Genomic DNA, 14818 nt, shown 5'->3' with positions numbered 1-14818 from the left:
CCCTCTAGAGGGGATTCGGGACATTACAAGTGTCGTGTGTGGAAAACTACTCTGGGATGTGTAAAGGTCTTATCTCCTGGGAAAGCTGCAGAACTGAAATATTATTTTGTCTACAGAGGTGACTATAACACAATAGAATCTTCTATTGAAGCAAGAAAGGAACTGGACGTAAGTCTGTGTCCCTGAATAACAAACCTCTGTAGAGACGTTAAATTTTGGAACAAGAATGTTTTGACAGCTGAACAAGACAGAAACCTGAGAAACCAAGAAATAAAAGAGTAGATGACTGAATACGACACGGAAAGAATAATGGGAGGAGTAACAAAAGATTAAAGAAAATTAAAGGCCTCTATTAGATTGGATTTTCGACGTTAAACATCATTAAGACAATCAAATCCGAAGAAAACAGCATGATGGACTGAGATAAATTTGGCTGTGGACTTAAGATCTCCAGGCCGACAACATACAGACAAATGGACATGGGGAATCAAAACCGGGGAAGGGAGGGGGAACCTTAGAATCCAAAGGCTTTGTAACCAACTTTTTGAATTTCTCTATACTTTCTATCTTATATTCTTTATAACTTTGATATTTTATGTTTCTGTTTTTTCTTTTTTTTTTAGAAAGGGGGAACTCGTGGAAGAAATGAGAGCGGATCTTGGGGAAAATTTTGTTCTATTATAAGACGAGGAGTGATGCTAAGATGGTGTAAATTTAAATTGGTTTATGAGTATAATATATTAGGTTTAATTGGGGATGAGAACCTGTGGAACCAACTTAGATAAAGGGGAATACAATCGGGAGGGGAAGGAGGAAGTCCCAGAAAGAAGGTTATGAAAAGAAGGGTCTAAGTTAGTTTCTCTTTTTCTTTCTTTCCTTTATCTTTCTTATTTTCCTATTCTGTTATTATTGGAAATTTTAATAAATATGATTATAAAAAATAAAAAAAAATAAAAACACACAAAACCACCTGCCAAATATTGTAATGCTGTGCAGCTGCACTTGGAAGACTTGGATAGAGTTGTGGTCGCCACAGCTGAAAAAGGATATTGCAGAATGACAGGGAGACTTAGAGGATACTCAATGCAGAAGGTGAATAAAGAATAAAGTGTATCTGAAGAAGTGTGCATGCACACGAAAGCTCATACCAAGAACTAACTTAGTTGGTCTTTAAGGTGCTACTGGAAGGAATTTTTTTATTTTGACTATGGCAGACCAACACGGCTACCTATCTGTAAAAAGAATGGATAGTATTTAAAGAATATTTGAAAACCTATTACAATAGCAAAAACCTCCTGGCAGACCTTAAATGATTCTTGTACTGTGATGTATAGACAACAAACTAAAGAATATTTATCTGAAGGAAATTAAGGAAACAAAGTATAATAATATAATACTGTTTTAAAAAACAACAAATGAGACTTAGTTTTTTGAGAACAACCGGAAGTTTCTTTTATCCTTCTTACTTTCATTTTTTATTTCCTTTTCCTTTTTATTTATTTTTTGTTGTATTTTTCTTTTTCTTGTGTGGTGTTCATGCATAAACTGTAACATGGCAAATTGTTGTGTAAATATGTGTTGAATGTTGAATAAAGATTTATTTTTAAAAATTTTAAAAAGAAAAAGGATATTGCAGGATAAGGATAAAGGATAAGACAATGATCAAGAGGCTGGAGAATGCCCCCGTTTGGAAAGGTCATAGCATTTGGAACTTTTTAGTTTAGTTTCCTGCCCTGCAGGGGGGTTGGACTGGATATCCTTTGGGTGCCTCCCAACTCTAAAATTCTAACTTAAAGAGGACTGCCCTCCAGTGCTGGAACCTATTATGTACCCACTTTCTTTTCAAATTTCAGTCAGCATCAGCCAACAGGCTTTCATGCCCATCTTCTCCATCAAATGGACTTGAAACTTTGTAAGTTTTGTTGTTGTTGTTGTTCAAATTTCCGTTCTCAGGAATCTGATTTCTGTGGCGCTTCTGGAGACATGAGGAATCTTCGGCTACAAACTTGCCTCTCTAATCAGTTTCCACACACCTCCCGGTTTCATCCCTCCCTCCCTCAATCCATTAAAACATTTTATTTTACCCACGCAATGGAAACTTGCCTGCGTTGGAAGCCCACCTGATGCAGAATCAATATTGATATAGGTTTATTAGACCATCTGTCTTCATTTTCAGCGGTGGTGGAATATATCTTTTCTGCACGGTCCTGCAATTCTGTCAGAGATGGAAGGTGCAAAAAGGCTTCTCTTTCAAGCAAGCCCAGAGAATCGATTTCAGGATCACAGGAAGCCGGCTTTGCAGAGTTAGGCCACTGGGAGATGTTAGGATTCGAAGCTGGAACCTCCTGCATGCAAAACACTGGAAACGAAGTGATACACTCCCATTCTCCTGGTTGTGGAAAAAAAGGTTGGATTTTAAAAGGGTTGCAGGAAACTAAACCCCTGGTTCTTTCGCTCAGTAACCTTGACCCGGCCTGGCAGTGCTTAGGGCAGGGGTCAGCAAACTTTTTCAGCAGGGGGCCAGTCCACTGTCCCTCAGACTTTGTGGGGGGCCAGACTATATTTTGAAGGGGAAAAATGAACGAATTCCTATGCCCCACAAAGAACCCAGAGATGCATTTTAAATAAAAGGACACATTCTATTCATGTAAAAACACGCTGGTTCCTGGACTGTCCAGGGATAGCGCGCGCAAAGCCTTTGCAGGGCAGAAGGATGAAGGTTCCCCGCTGCCCTGTGGAGGCTTCGCGGGCTACCCCAGAGCTGCTCAGGAGCTTGTCGGGGCTGGCAGGGGGAGCACGGTTTCCCCCCAGCCCCCCAAAACAGCTCAGGGAACAGCGTGCAGGCTGTGCACAGCTTTCCTGCTGCTCCCAGAACTTGTGGGGTTAGCGGGAGAAACCTGCCCCCCCCCCCAGCCTGAGGGACCACACATTCACTCCATAAGAGGCACAGACATTTCCCCTTGGATTTTAAGAGGGGGAAAGTGTGTTTTATGGAGCAAAAAATACGGTATATATTGCCACACTTTTTGGTGCCTTGTAAGGTTTGGCAATGTGTGAATTTCTGAGGGCATTATGGACTGCGGGTGGTTTTGGGAGGAGCTGAATTTCTTTCCCAGCCCTCACCTGGAAAACAGACCCTTCTGTATCTATTTGAACTTTTGGGGTGACCCAGAAGTCTCAGGTTCTGACTGCGGAGGAAGATTGGAAGAAATTTAAAGTTTATCTTAAGAAACATTGTAAAGTTAATGAGTGCTAAAATGTCAAAATTTGAGGGGAAAAAGGGGTTTACAGCTGAAAAAGATTAAGTAAAAGAAAAGAATAAGGGAAAAAATTGATAAAATTAAGTGGTAGGAATTGCTGAAATAATTTTGGAAATTGGGATGCAGAAAGGGGAGGTATGGGGAAGTCGATGAAGCAAGGTCTAAGAAAAAAAGGATATGAAATTATACATGTGTGTAAGTGTTTTTGTTTGTTTGTTTGTGTTTATAAAAACTTTGTAAAATCAATAACAAATTTTATAAAAAAAAGAAGAAGTCTCAGGTTCTGCACCTTTCCTGGGCGCAGATGCTACCCTAAATGCCCGCTGTCATTCTTTTGCGTCACCCACCAGCCACAGAGGGCCCCGCTGGCTATTAAAGGAGGCAAGGATGGGGCAGGATTAATTTCTGCTGCCCTGGTAGTTAACCCTCCTCTTTTTTTAAATTAAATATTGGACTGCACTGAAAATGAAAAGTCTGCTGGTACCAGTGAAACTGTCCCTTGACCACTTTGATCAGCAGAACTGGCACCAAAAGCTACAGGTACGACATAATCCCTGTTCTGCATTTGTGAGAACTCCCTTGTTTAGTGTGGCAGAGCCTACACTTTGGAACTCCCTGCTACTTGATTTCAAGCAGGCACCTTCACTGTTTAGGCTAGTCTACCCCAGATCCTTAGATATGCTGAGGTGAATTTTAATCTGCTTTAGTATATTAGCCCAGTAGTGATGTATGGAAGTGAGAGCTGGACCAGAAAGAAGGCTGATCGCCGAAGAATGGATGCTTTTGAATTGTGGTGCTGGAGGAGACTCTTGAGAGTCCCATGGACTGCAAGAAGATCCAACATCTCCATTCTGAAGGAAATCAGCCCTGAGTGCTCACTGGAAGGACAGATCCTGAAGCTGAGGCTCCAAGACTTTGGCTACCTCGAACTCCCGGAAAAGACTCCCCGGAAAAGATCCTGATGTTGGGAAAGATGGAGGCATAGGCGCCGACTCCATGGGGCCTGAGGGGGCCCGAGCCCCCTCAAAAATTCGTTGGGGGGGCTCTGCCCCCCCAATAATCTCGGGCGCCCCTCCAGCAGAGCGCCACCGCCGCCCCTCCCCCAGCCCAAAATGCACAGGGTCGGGCTGCCTGCATGGCTCCTGCCCTCCCTCCCGAGCAAAGCTCCACCCAATTTCCTTCGGAGCTGATTAATAGGCGCAGGACGCTCTCCCCTATTCGCTCACGAGGAGGCGGCACCACTTTATCTGCATATTCATGAGCTTATTTATTATTCATGAGCTTTCGCGGGCTCCCCCAATATTTTTTATAAGTCGGCGCCCCTGGATGGAGGGCACAAGGAGAAGGGGACGACGGAGGACGAGATGGTGGGACAGTGTTCTCGAAGCTACCAGCATGAATTTGACCAAGGCAGTGGAAGACGGGAGTGCCTGGTGTGCTCTGGTCCAGTGGGTCACGAAGAGTCGGACACGACTAAACGACTAAACAACAACAAATACTGTGTATATGGGTGCCAATGTGGGTTAAACCACAGAGCCTAGGGCTTGCCGATCAGAAGGTTGGCGGTTCGAATCCCCGCGACGGGGTGAGCTCCCGTTGCTCGGTCCCAGCTCCTGCCCACCTGGCAGTTCAAAAGCACATCAAAGTGCAAGTAGATAAATAGGTACCGCTCCGGTGGGAAGGTAAACAGTGTTTCTGTGCACTGCTCCAGTTCGCCAGAAGCAGCTTAGTATATTAACTTTTTATATACGTTAAAGTCTTGCATTCCCCCCTTGATTTCGTTGTTTAATCTTGTTGTAAACTGCTTGGGTCGTTTTCTTTTTAAAAACAACAACAACAATCAAGTAGTGTGTAAATTTTATGAAACAAACAAATAAATAAATGCCACAAGTCAGTTGGTATATTTTAATGCAGACACATTCTGCTACAGCGGTTCCCAAACCTGCTCCTCCCAACGTCCTCTTGAAAACTGCCAAGGTTGTTTGCAGAACCACTTAATGATTTTTCAGCATGTGGTAGCCACTGGAACGTGTTGTGCTAGAATGCTGTGCGGCTTTTAATTGCAGTTGTCGTTTTTACAGGCACACCATGGGCCACCCGAATGAAAACTTGCAGGCTGCTGTTTGAGAAACCTTGGGGAAACACATGACACGTGCTCTGAAATACAGTCATACCTTGGTTTTCGAACAGCTTAGCTCTCAGACATTCTGGTTCCCGAGCGCCACAAACCTGGAAGTGACTGGTTTGGTTTTGAAATATACTCAGGGTCGAGTGTGGATTTCATGCTCTTTATTCAGCTCAGAGCAGTGAGGAATGCAAGTCCCACCGAAATGTCTGCTTTATATACCTTATTTACACAATGGGCCCCACGTGATTGGCTAATTCTGGGATTCTCCTGTAGGCCAATCAGGTTGCGGATGCACTTCCACCCGGAGTTGGATTGGGTGGCTCCTGCGGACCAATCAGACTGCTGCATTCTGGATCCCATTGTTCTAGGACCAATCAGACTGCTGCATTCTGGATCCCATTGTTCTAGGACTAATCAGACTGCTGCATTCTGGATCCTATTGTTCTAGGACCAATCAGACTACTGCCTTTTGGATCCTAGTCAACTCAGTACACAACAGGTTTGCGAACTATTTTCGGAAGCCGAACATCCAACGGGGCTTCCGCTGCTTCTGATTGGCTGCAGGAGCTTCCTGTAGCCAATCGGAAGCCGCGCTTTGGTTTCCGAACATTTTGGAAGCAGAACGGACTTCCGGAACGGATTCCAAGCCCCGACTGCATTTCAAACCCTTGGAAAACATAGAATCAGGGAGTTGGAAGGAACCTGAGGGTCATGTAGCCTGCAGGGCGATAGCTGATGGGAGGAGGAAATGGACGTGAGAACCTGGCAGCCCAAAAGGAAGGGGCTTATTCTGGGTGCTGGCTGGACATTTCTCTCCCAGCAGGGAGCAGAATACAGTGGTACCTCGGGTTACATACGCTTCAGGTTACAGACTACGCTAACCCAGAAATAGTAACTCAGGTTAAAAACTTCAGGATGAGAACAGAAATTGTGCTCCGGCGGCACGGCAGCAGCAGGAGGCCCCATTAGCTAAAGTGTTGCTTCAGGTTAAGAACAGTTTCAGGTTAAGTACGGACCTCCAGAACGAATTAAGTCCTTAACCTGAGGTACCACTGTAATAGAATGAGCTAGATGACCGGCAGACCGTTATCCCAATCCCTCATTTGCTCCGGGCACAATCTTGTGACCACAGCATCCCTGGCCGATGGCTGTCCACCCTCTGCTCACATATCTCCCATGAAGAAGACCCCATCATCTCCTGAGACAGGCTGCCTCAATGCTGAACAGCTTGGGTGCAGGGAACCAGGCAGAGGGCCTTCTCGGTGGTGGCACCTGCCCTGTGGAACGCCCTCCCTTCAGATGTCAAAGAGATAAAGAACTACCTGACATTCAGAAGACATCTGAAGGCAGCCCTGTTCAGGGAAGTTTTTAATGTGTGACATTTTAATGTATTTTTGGTCTTTGTTGGAAGCCGCCCAGAGTGGCTGGGGAAACCCAGCCAGATGGGCGGGGTACAAATAATAAATTATTATTATTATTATTGGGTATTCCCCGCCCCCAGTGCGTGTGTTTTCCCTGCAATATAGGAATGTGTCACCTTGGAGATACACATTTCAAGCTTGGAGCGGATTCCAGCAGCTCATATTGAGGGACCAGTCAGGCCGGTGCCATGGGCCTCAAAGGGCCTCACTCTTGGTGCCCCAACAATTGGCCACCTCAAAAATTGCAGATCCTCCTTACATCCTGCTGTGTTGGTGGCACCCAAGTGCTGAAATGTGTAGCCCGACAGCGCCCTCTGCTGTTGGCATCCAGTCATGAGCCTCGATGTGGTAACCAGAGTCCCCACTTTGAGACCTTTCCCCCGGAAATATTTGCAGGGTGTTTGTGTGTGTTGCTGTCAAACGCAGCCCGGCGACTCAAAACACAGGAAGAGCTGTTTTTTCACACTGTCGACAGGTTGATTCGAAACAGGACCCATCCGGCTGCGGCCCAGAGGTCTTCCATGACACAATGGTGGCAGAATGGGCTTGAGGGATTCCCACCACAGGCCTTGGGTGTCCCATGGTGAGATGTTGGACTGGATAGTCTGATCCAGCAACCAGGCTCTTCTAGTGTTATTACAAAGGTCTACCTGGCCGGCAAAAAGACCCTCTTTGCTAAGATGGAAGACCCTGAGAAAGAGAAGCCATGCTTCTTGCTGCCAACGGAAGTGACTTCCTGCCGACAGCAGCAACTTCCTGTCGGTGAGGTGCCCATGCCTCTTCCTGCCAACTGAACTGACTTCCTGCCGACAGCATCCACTTCCTGTCGGTGAGTTGCCCATGCCTCTTCCTGCCAACTGAACTGACTTCCTGCTGACAGCATCCACTTCCTGTCGGTGAGTTGCCCATGCCTCTTCCTGCCAACTGAACTGACTTCCTGCCGACAGCATCCACTTCCTGTCGGTGAGTTGCCCATGCCTCTTCCTGCCAACTGAACTGACTTCCTGCCGACAGCACCCACTTCCTGTCAGGGAGTTGCCCATGCCTCTTCCTGCCAACTGAACTGACTTCCTGCCAACAGCATCCACTTCCTGTCGGTGAGTTGCCCATGCCTCTTCCTGCCAACTGAACTGACTTCCTGCCGACAGCATCCACTTCCTGTCGGTGAGTTGCCCATGCCTCTTCCTGCCAACTGAACTGACTTCCTGCCAACAGCATCCACTTCCTGTCGGTGAGTTGCCCATGCCTCTTCCTGCCAACTGAACTGACTTCCTGCTGACAGCATCCACTTCCTGTCGGTGAGTTGCCCATGCCTCTTCCTGCCAACGGAAGTGACTTCCTGCCAACAGCATCAACTTCCTGTCGGTGAGTTGCTCATGCCTCTTCCTGCCAACTGAACCAACTTCCTGCCGACAGCAGCGACTTCCTGTCGGGGAGTTGCCCGCCCACCGACGCCCCCTTCAGGGCAGCAGGCAATCCAGCGGGACGTCGCACTCCCCCAGCACCGCGTCCCTCCGGAGTCCAGAGCCCTTGTTGAGCACCCTGAGCCTCAGGCTGCACCTGGACAGCTCCTCCGGGGAGACGCCCTCAAAGAAGAAGTCCTCGTTGAAGATGGGGTTGCGGCTCCTCTTGACTACGGCGCTGCGCTGCCTCAGGCCTTCGCCGGGCCGCAGCTGCAAGGAGACGCAGCAGCTGAAGTGTCGCGGGTCGCAGTGGGGAGGGTAGAATGCCTCGGCGCACACCAGCCGGACGCGGAGGCGCCCCTGGGGCTGCAGGTACTCGCTGGACAGCCTCAGCCGCCCGCCTTTGCTCACTGTCAGCACCACCTCCTTGGTGAGCCGCTCGTGGCAACGGATCAGGTCCAGCGGGAAGAGCGGCAGCGGGGCAGGGGAGCCCCAGGGGGGATCCTTCTCCCGCCGCGGAAAGCTGGGGCTGGTGTCGGCAGAGCTGGTCTCCTCCGTGGACAAGGAGCTGGGCCGCGGGGCAGCGCCGAGGTCGCCGGAGCAGAAGGCGAATCTTCGGCGATGCCGGTAGGCTGGACAGAACGGAGGGCAGCTCAGAGGCCGCGTCAGCAGGGGAGAGCTGAAAGGGGACGTCTCGGTGGAGGAGGCCGTGTCACTGTCGAACATCAAACCGGGCTGCTGGGAAGGCCTCGTCGGCGGGGAGGTGAACCGGGCTCCTTGCAACCGGCGCGGCAGGCGTCCGCCGTGGAAGAGGGACTCCCGGCGGCGGGTGTGTGGGCTCTCGGGCAGGAAGGGCAAGCCCGTGGGGCTGGCGAGGTGGGGCATGGAGGAGGTGCTGTAGAGGCGCCCAACGGCCTGGACATCCCCCTCCTCCGGGCTCTCCACTTGGATGACGTGCTGCTCGGCCGACCGGGCCAGGATCCCGCGGCCGTCGGGGCTGTCGCTCCTGCATGTGCGCTGCCCCTGCAGGCTGGCCAAGTTGGGAGGGATGAAGAAGGTGGGGATCGTGTCCGGCGTGATCACGTTGGGGAGGGCGGGGCAGGGGCTGGGGGGCTTCCTTCTGGAGAACATCTCAGGGCAGGAGGAGGCCGGGCAAGGGGGAATTCACAGCGGGATGGAGGGCAGAGGTCCCGTGAGAGCGCCAAGGATTCTCAGGGTGGTCTGGGAAGAAAGATAGGAAATGGTTAGCACCCTGAGGGAGGAAGAGATTATTTGCCACGGCCAAAGTCCCAGGGACACGTCCAATCTCTCTGCTACAGCTTTGGAGGGTGTCAAGGACACCCCCAAGCCAAAGAATTGCACATAGTATCCAAACAAACCCTGTGTTGCAAAGACAACGTCAACAATGTCTAGGCAACACAATGACCATACATACATAATAGACAATCTTTATAGAATTGTTGCTTTTGAATTCTGGTGCTGGAGGAGACTCTTGAGAGTCCCATGGACTGCAAGAAGATCCAACCTCTCCATTCTGAAGGAAATCAGCCCTGAGTGCTCACTGGAAGGACAGATCCTGAAGCTGAGGCTCCAATCCTTTGGCCACCTCATGAGAAAAGAAGACTCCCTGGAAAAGACCCTGATGTTGGGAAAGATGGAGGGCACAAGGAGAAGGGGATGACGGAGGACGAGATGGTTGGATGGTTTTCTCGAAGCTACCAGCATGAGTTTGACCAAACTGCGGGAGGCAGTGGAAGACAGGAGGGCCTGGCGTGCTCTGGTCCAGGGGGTCACGAAGAGTTGGACACGATTAAACGACTAAACAACAACATAGAATTCCTTAAATCATAAAAAGTTCAGAATGAAATCTTTAGTCTCAAAGTCTCTGAAAATCTTTAAATGAAGTGAGGTGCCAAACTTTGTACGGTGGAAAACAAGCTGTGAAGCTTTGTGTATTCAACAATGATGTCCAACACTGAACAGATATCTGGATATTGACTACTGTTTCGTAGAATTCTTCACCAGCGTGGTGGGTGGATATAGAATGCTTCATAAACCCATCTTATTTTGAACGAGTGTATATATAAATGAAAATATCAAATTCTGTGGAACAATGCTCATGTAATAATGTAGTCACTGCTAAAATAAGATGGTTTCACAGCTTGTTTTCCACCGTACAAAATTCAGTATTGAACATCATTGTTGAATACACAAAGCTTCACAGCTTGTTTTCCACCGTACAAAGTTTGGTCCCTTGCTTCATTTAAAGGTTTTCAGAGACTTTGAGACTACAGATTTCATTTTGAATTTTTTATGATTTGAAGGAATTCTATAAAGATTGCCTATTATGTATATATGGTCATTGTGTTGCCTAGACATTGTTGAAAGAATTGCACATGGTAGATGGTTAACTCTTTGAGGTCAAAGGTGACCCTCTCTCGGCTCCAAATACCGCCCCCCCACTAGCCTAGCGTCTAGGCAGCTATTCCCAGATCTATGGAGCAGCAGTTGCAGCAACAGGGGACCCCCCTGCCCTAGTTATATACTTTCCCCTCGATGCGCTATGCACAGCCAGCCAGAGACTAGGCCTGCATGGAAATGCCCTCTGCTCCTCCCTTTTCACCCCCTCCTGGTTCTGGGAGGCAGTGGTGCCGGAGAGGGTGGGGAAGTCCTTCACTTGCCTGGCCTGCCTCTTCCTCCTCTTCCTCCAGCGCTCCACCCTCTAGCTCTGAAGCTTCCCCTGCCTCCGACTCTGTCCTCCTGGCTGACACAGGTCCCCACGGATCACGGACCCCTCTCCCCAGTCAGACTCCAGCCCCCCTTTCCCCTAGCGGACATTCACCAGCGTCCAGCCAGAGGGTGAAGAACAAAGCATTTTCAGGTCTCATGAGGACTAGAAACTCTTCTTTTCTTTCAGGTTGCTGAGTTCAAAACCAGATGCTGGGTTCCAGGCTCGACAATCCCATGGAGTCCTGCCCCCCCCCAGAAGGGGACCTGCCTTCCTCCACTACTATTTCCACACACACCCCCAGCGAATTTGGAGGATGCTTTCTCCTTGAGCAAAATACTTTACATGGTTGTCACAAGGCTGAAAGGAGCTAAGGGTGTTGGAAGAAAACCTACTTCATGTGCACTGGTGCAAAGTGGCTGATCCACTCACTAGGCACCGCTGCCTTTCAGACCTCCAATACACTCCCATCAATCCCTGTTTATTTGTTTGTTTTCATAATTCCTTCTTTCCTCCACACACAACCCCTTTTGATTCTCACATGCGTCACTAAATGTAACTGTGCTGAACAACCCCCTTCATCACCGCTCATAAGAACATAAGTTTAGCCCTTCTGGATCCGGCCCATGGCCCGTCCAGTCCAGTACCCTGTTCTCGCAGTGGCCATCGTGGGAAACCAGTGAGAAGGATTCGAACACAGGAGCGGTCTCCCCTCCTGCTGAGCCACTGTGGCGAGCAGCCATTGACATCATTTTCCTCTGCGATTTCCCCCAGTCCCCTTTTAAAGCCGTCCAAATGGGGTGGCCATTCCTGTGGGAGGGAGTTCCGCAGTCCCGTGAAGAAAGAATTTGTCCCATCCTCTTTCAAAGCCACATGAAAGCCTCTTTGAAAAAACACAGCAGTGCCCTTTCTAGTCCCCATGACCCCGTGGTCTTTGCTTCCTTTGAAAGGGAAGAGAGAGTCGTTGCCTCTGGCAAAAGCCGAAAGGCGACTCCAGCACCTTGTAACAGAGTCATTAAACCGGCTGCCTGTCAGAGCGTAGCTAAGTAGCTCTTTGCCACTGACGTCATTCTGCTCTCCTGAGTCCTCTGAAAAGTTTTCAAATGTCAGGAGGAGGAGGGAACTTGAAGCCGGAGCTCTCGCTGTACGGGGTGGAGGCTGATCCTGGGACCTCCTGTGTTCAAAGCAACTGCTCTAACCCATGAGCTATGGCCCTTCCACAAAGATTCTAGTCCTCACTGTTTTAAACCAGGGTTTCCTCTTGTGGAATAGGATGTCCCTATTATCACCAGAGAAATTTTGGAGGATATGATGTTCTTAAAGGTAAAGGGACCCTGACCATTAGGTCCAGTCGTGGCCCACTCTGGGGTTGCGGAGCTCATCTCGCTTTACTGGCCAAGGGAGCCGGCATACAGCTTCCGGGTCATGCGGCCAGCATGACTGAGCCGCTTCTGGCGAACCAGAGCAGCGCACGGAAACGCCGTTTACCTTCCCGCTGGAACGGTACCTATTTATCTACTTGCACTTTGACGTGCTTTCGAACTGCTAGGTTGGTAGAAGCTGGGACTGAGCAACGGGAGCTCACCCCGTCGCGGGGATTCGAACCACTGACCTTCTGATCAGCAAGCCCTAGGCTCAGTGGTTTAACCCACAGCACCACCCGCATCCCCAGCGCCACTTGCCTGGTGTCTAATGAAGGCGCCAGCTGGACCTCCCTGGGGAGAGCATTCCAAAAACGGGGAGGAACTGCAAACAAGGCCCTGGGAGTTGGTGCCTATGGTGCCAGGCTAGCTGATTCACTGGCCTGATCCAGAATGCTCTTCTTACATTCTTATGATTACAGTCCTGTCGCCAGTCGCCAGCTGCGCTCGCTGTTAGAGGGAATGATATGTGAAGAATCGTGAAGCGGGAGTCCCAAATCCGGCTGGTTTGTTGTCTGGTCATTTATGTCGCCACACCACAAGGGGACGTGCATTGCAAAGCAGGAGAGCATACTGACCATCTTGGCAACAGGGACATATTTCCTCTCCCCTGCCCCTCAGGCTAGTCCTGCAAACCTTTTCACAGAAATGCAAAAAGTGACCCAAAATGAAAGGCTTGTTTCTATGTGGGAGGGTAAGCTGCTCTCAAAAGGTGCGCCTGAAATTCCAGCTTGCGCATTCCTAATTGTCCTCAAACACAGTGGAATGGCAGCTGTGGCCAATGGCATGCCTTGCGTTCTGTGGTCCCAGAAATTGGATGCCTCCATTCAGCCTGGCAAACGCCAAACATACATATGCTGTGATTTTTCCTGCAGGAGCACAGATCTCGCCTCTCGTTTTCGTTTTAAAAACAGACAAATTCCTGCTCCATGTGCCCCCCAAGAAACACTCTTTGGATGTTTCCAGCTGAAATCTCCAAAGCCACACGGTGCAATGGAATTTCCCATCGTTGCAGGCCGAGCGTAGAAAGTTCCTTGTGCGGCGTTGCCATCGCATAGACGTGTGTGCATGATGCACGACAGAATGCAAAATAGATAAAAGGTGAAAAAATTCAGGATCTGTAGGGCTGGCCACCTCTGGAGTTTCTTGGCACACACAGACTTGCAAGGTACCAGCCTCAAGCAGTCTGCTTTCCTCCATCGTACGTCACGCAACCTGTCTGCTAGGAGGAAAAAGTTATCCCCACCACGTCTTGAGTTTTTTTCCTTCTCTCTCTTTCCTGGGAAAACCTTTCCAGCTGACCTGCCCCTCACAACCCAGCCCAACAGAGCCAATTACCTGCCATTGTTCCTTCATGTCCCCCTTTCTCCTTTTCTCGAATTCCCCCGTCTCGTTTCCTCGGATCTCTAGGTGACCAGCTGGCATCAGACAAGCTTTCCGTCCCGCTGTTTATACCTTAGGCTTTCCGACGTCACTCTTTTGTGTGACTCACGGCGAGTTGCTCAGTTTCCCACTAGAGGGCTTTTGGGCCGGATAAACACAGCCATTCATATTTTTTTTCTCTTTCCTAAACCCACTAGCGTGCTAAGAAACTCAAGAGTACATTTGAGGAAGGTGCACAATTTGGAGGGAGGCGGAAACTCCACGTTACAGAGTGTCCAGTTCTGTCGACATGACAGCTGATCTATCTTCTTGGGGCCTTTCTGGATTCAGGGCCGGACTGAAATATTCGCCCCGCTCCCCGATTCTTTGGCAAGCCGCCTGCCTCGGATTTGCTAGGTAGCTTAGCACAAAGGAATCATTCTTCCAAGCGGTGGCAAATGTTTGCAAATACTTTAGCGGCAAGTCCTTCCTGCCTCTTTGAAACGATGCGTTAAAGGGGAGTTTGTTTGGCACATAACAGCTCGAGCAACTCACTTCTCTGGTTTGGTGCATAACAGCGCGGCCTCATTTATCCAGTTGACATTCAGATAACTAGAGTGATAGGAACTGACAACGTTGATGTTGTTTAGTCGTGTTTGACTCTCCGTGACCCCCTGGACCAGAGCACGCCAGGCACTCCTGTCTTCCACTGCCTCCCTCACGCTGGTCTCTTCGAGAACACTGTCCCACCATCTCGTCCTCTGTCATCCCCTTCTCCTTGTGCCCTCCATCTTTCCCAACATCAGGGTCTTTTCCAGGGAGTCTTCTCTTCTCCTGAGGTGGCCAAAGTGTTGGAGCCTCAGCTTCAGGATCTGTCCTTCCAGTGAGCACTCAGGGCTGATTTCCTTAAGAATGGATTGGTTTGATCTTCTTGCAGTCCATGGGACTCTCAAGAGTCTTCTCCAGCACCAGAATTCAAAAAATTCAAAACCATCAATGAGCATCATGTTGCATTCCACCCGTGTTATGTACTGAGTTGAATAGGATCCAAAAGGCAGCAGTCTGATTGGTCCTAGAACAATAGGATTCAGAATG

The 14818-nt window shown here is 49.2% G+C and overlaps 1 protein-coding gene across 2 annotated transcripts; it reads right to left on the bottom strand.

The window, feature by feature from the left end:
• Nucleotides 1-5151: 5151 nt before the first annotated feature.
• On the bottom strand, nucleotides 5152-14021 carry C2CD4D (C2 calcium dependent domain containing 4D). 2 transcript variants are annotated; one of them, XM_082202436.1, is made up of 3 exons: nucleotides 13700-14021; nucleotides 8263-9433; nucleotides 5152-8128 (listed from the first exon to the last, which is right to left on the bottom strand). In XM_082202436.1, exon 2 carries the CDS (start codon nucleotides 9341-9343, stop codon nucleotides 8270-8272), a length of 1074 nt encoding a protein of 357 aa, XP_082058562.1. In that variant the 5' UTR covers nucleotides 9344-9433; nucleotides 13700-14021; the 3' UTR covers nucleotides 5152-8128; nucleotides 8263-8269. The 2 variants fall into 2 exon arrangements, with proteins under 2 accessions (XP_082058562.1, XP_082058563.1); XM_082202437.1 differs by having other exon boundaries at nucleotides 5152-7994.
• Nucleotides 14022-14818: the final 797 nt, after the last annotated feature.

This window comes from Podarcis vaucheri, assembly GCF_965113315.1.
Source record: "Podarcis vaucheri genome assembly, chromosome: 16".
In the NCBI taxonomy this organism is placed as follows: domain Eukaryota; kingdom Metazoa; phylum Chordata; class Lepidosauria; order Squamata; family Lacertidae; genus Podarcis; species Podarcis vaucheri.
Note: the sequence above shows the minus strand (reverse complement) of the source record. Positions and strands in the feature narration are given on the sequence as shown.

Excerpts from the sequence above, each read along its gene's own strand:
- C2CD4D (XM_082202436.1), bottom strand. The coding sequence starts at position 9,343 with ATGTTCTCCAGAAGGAAGCCCCCCAGCCCCTGCCCCGCCCTCCCCAAC.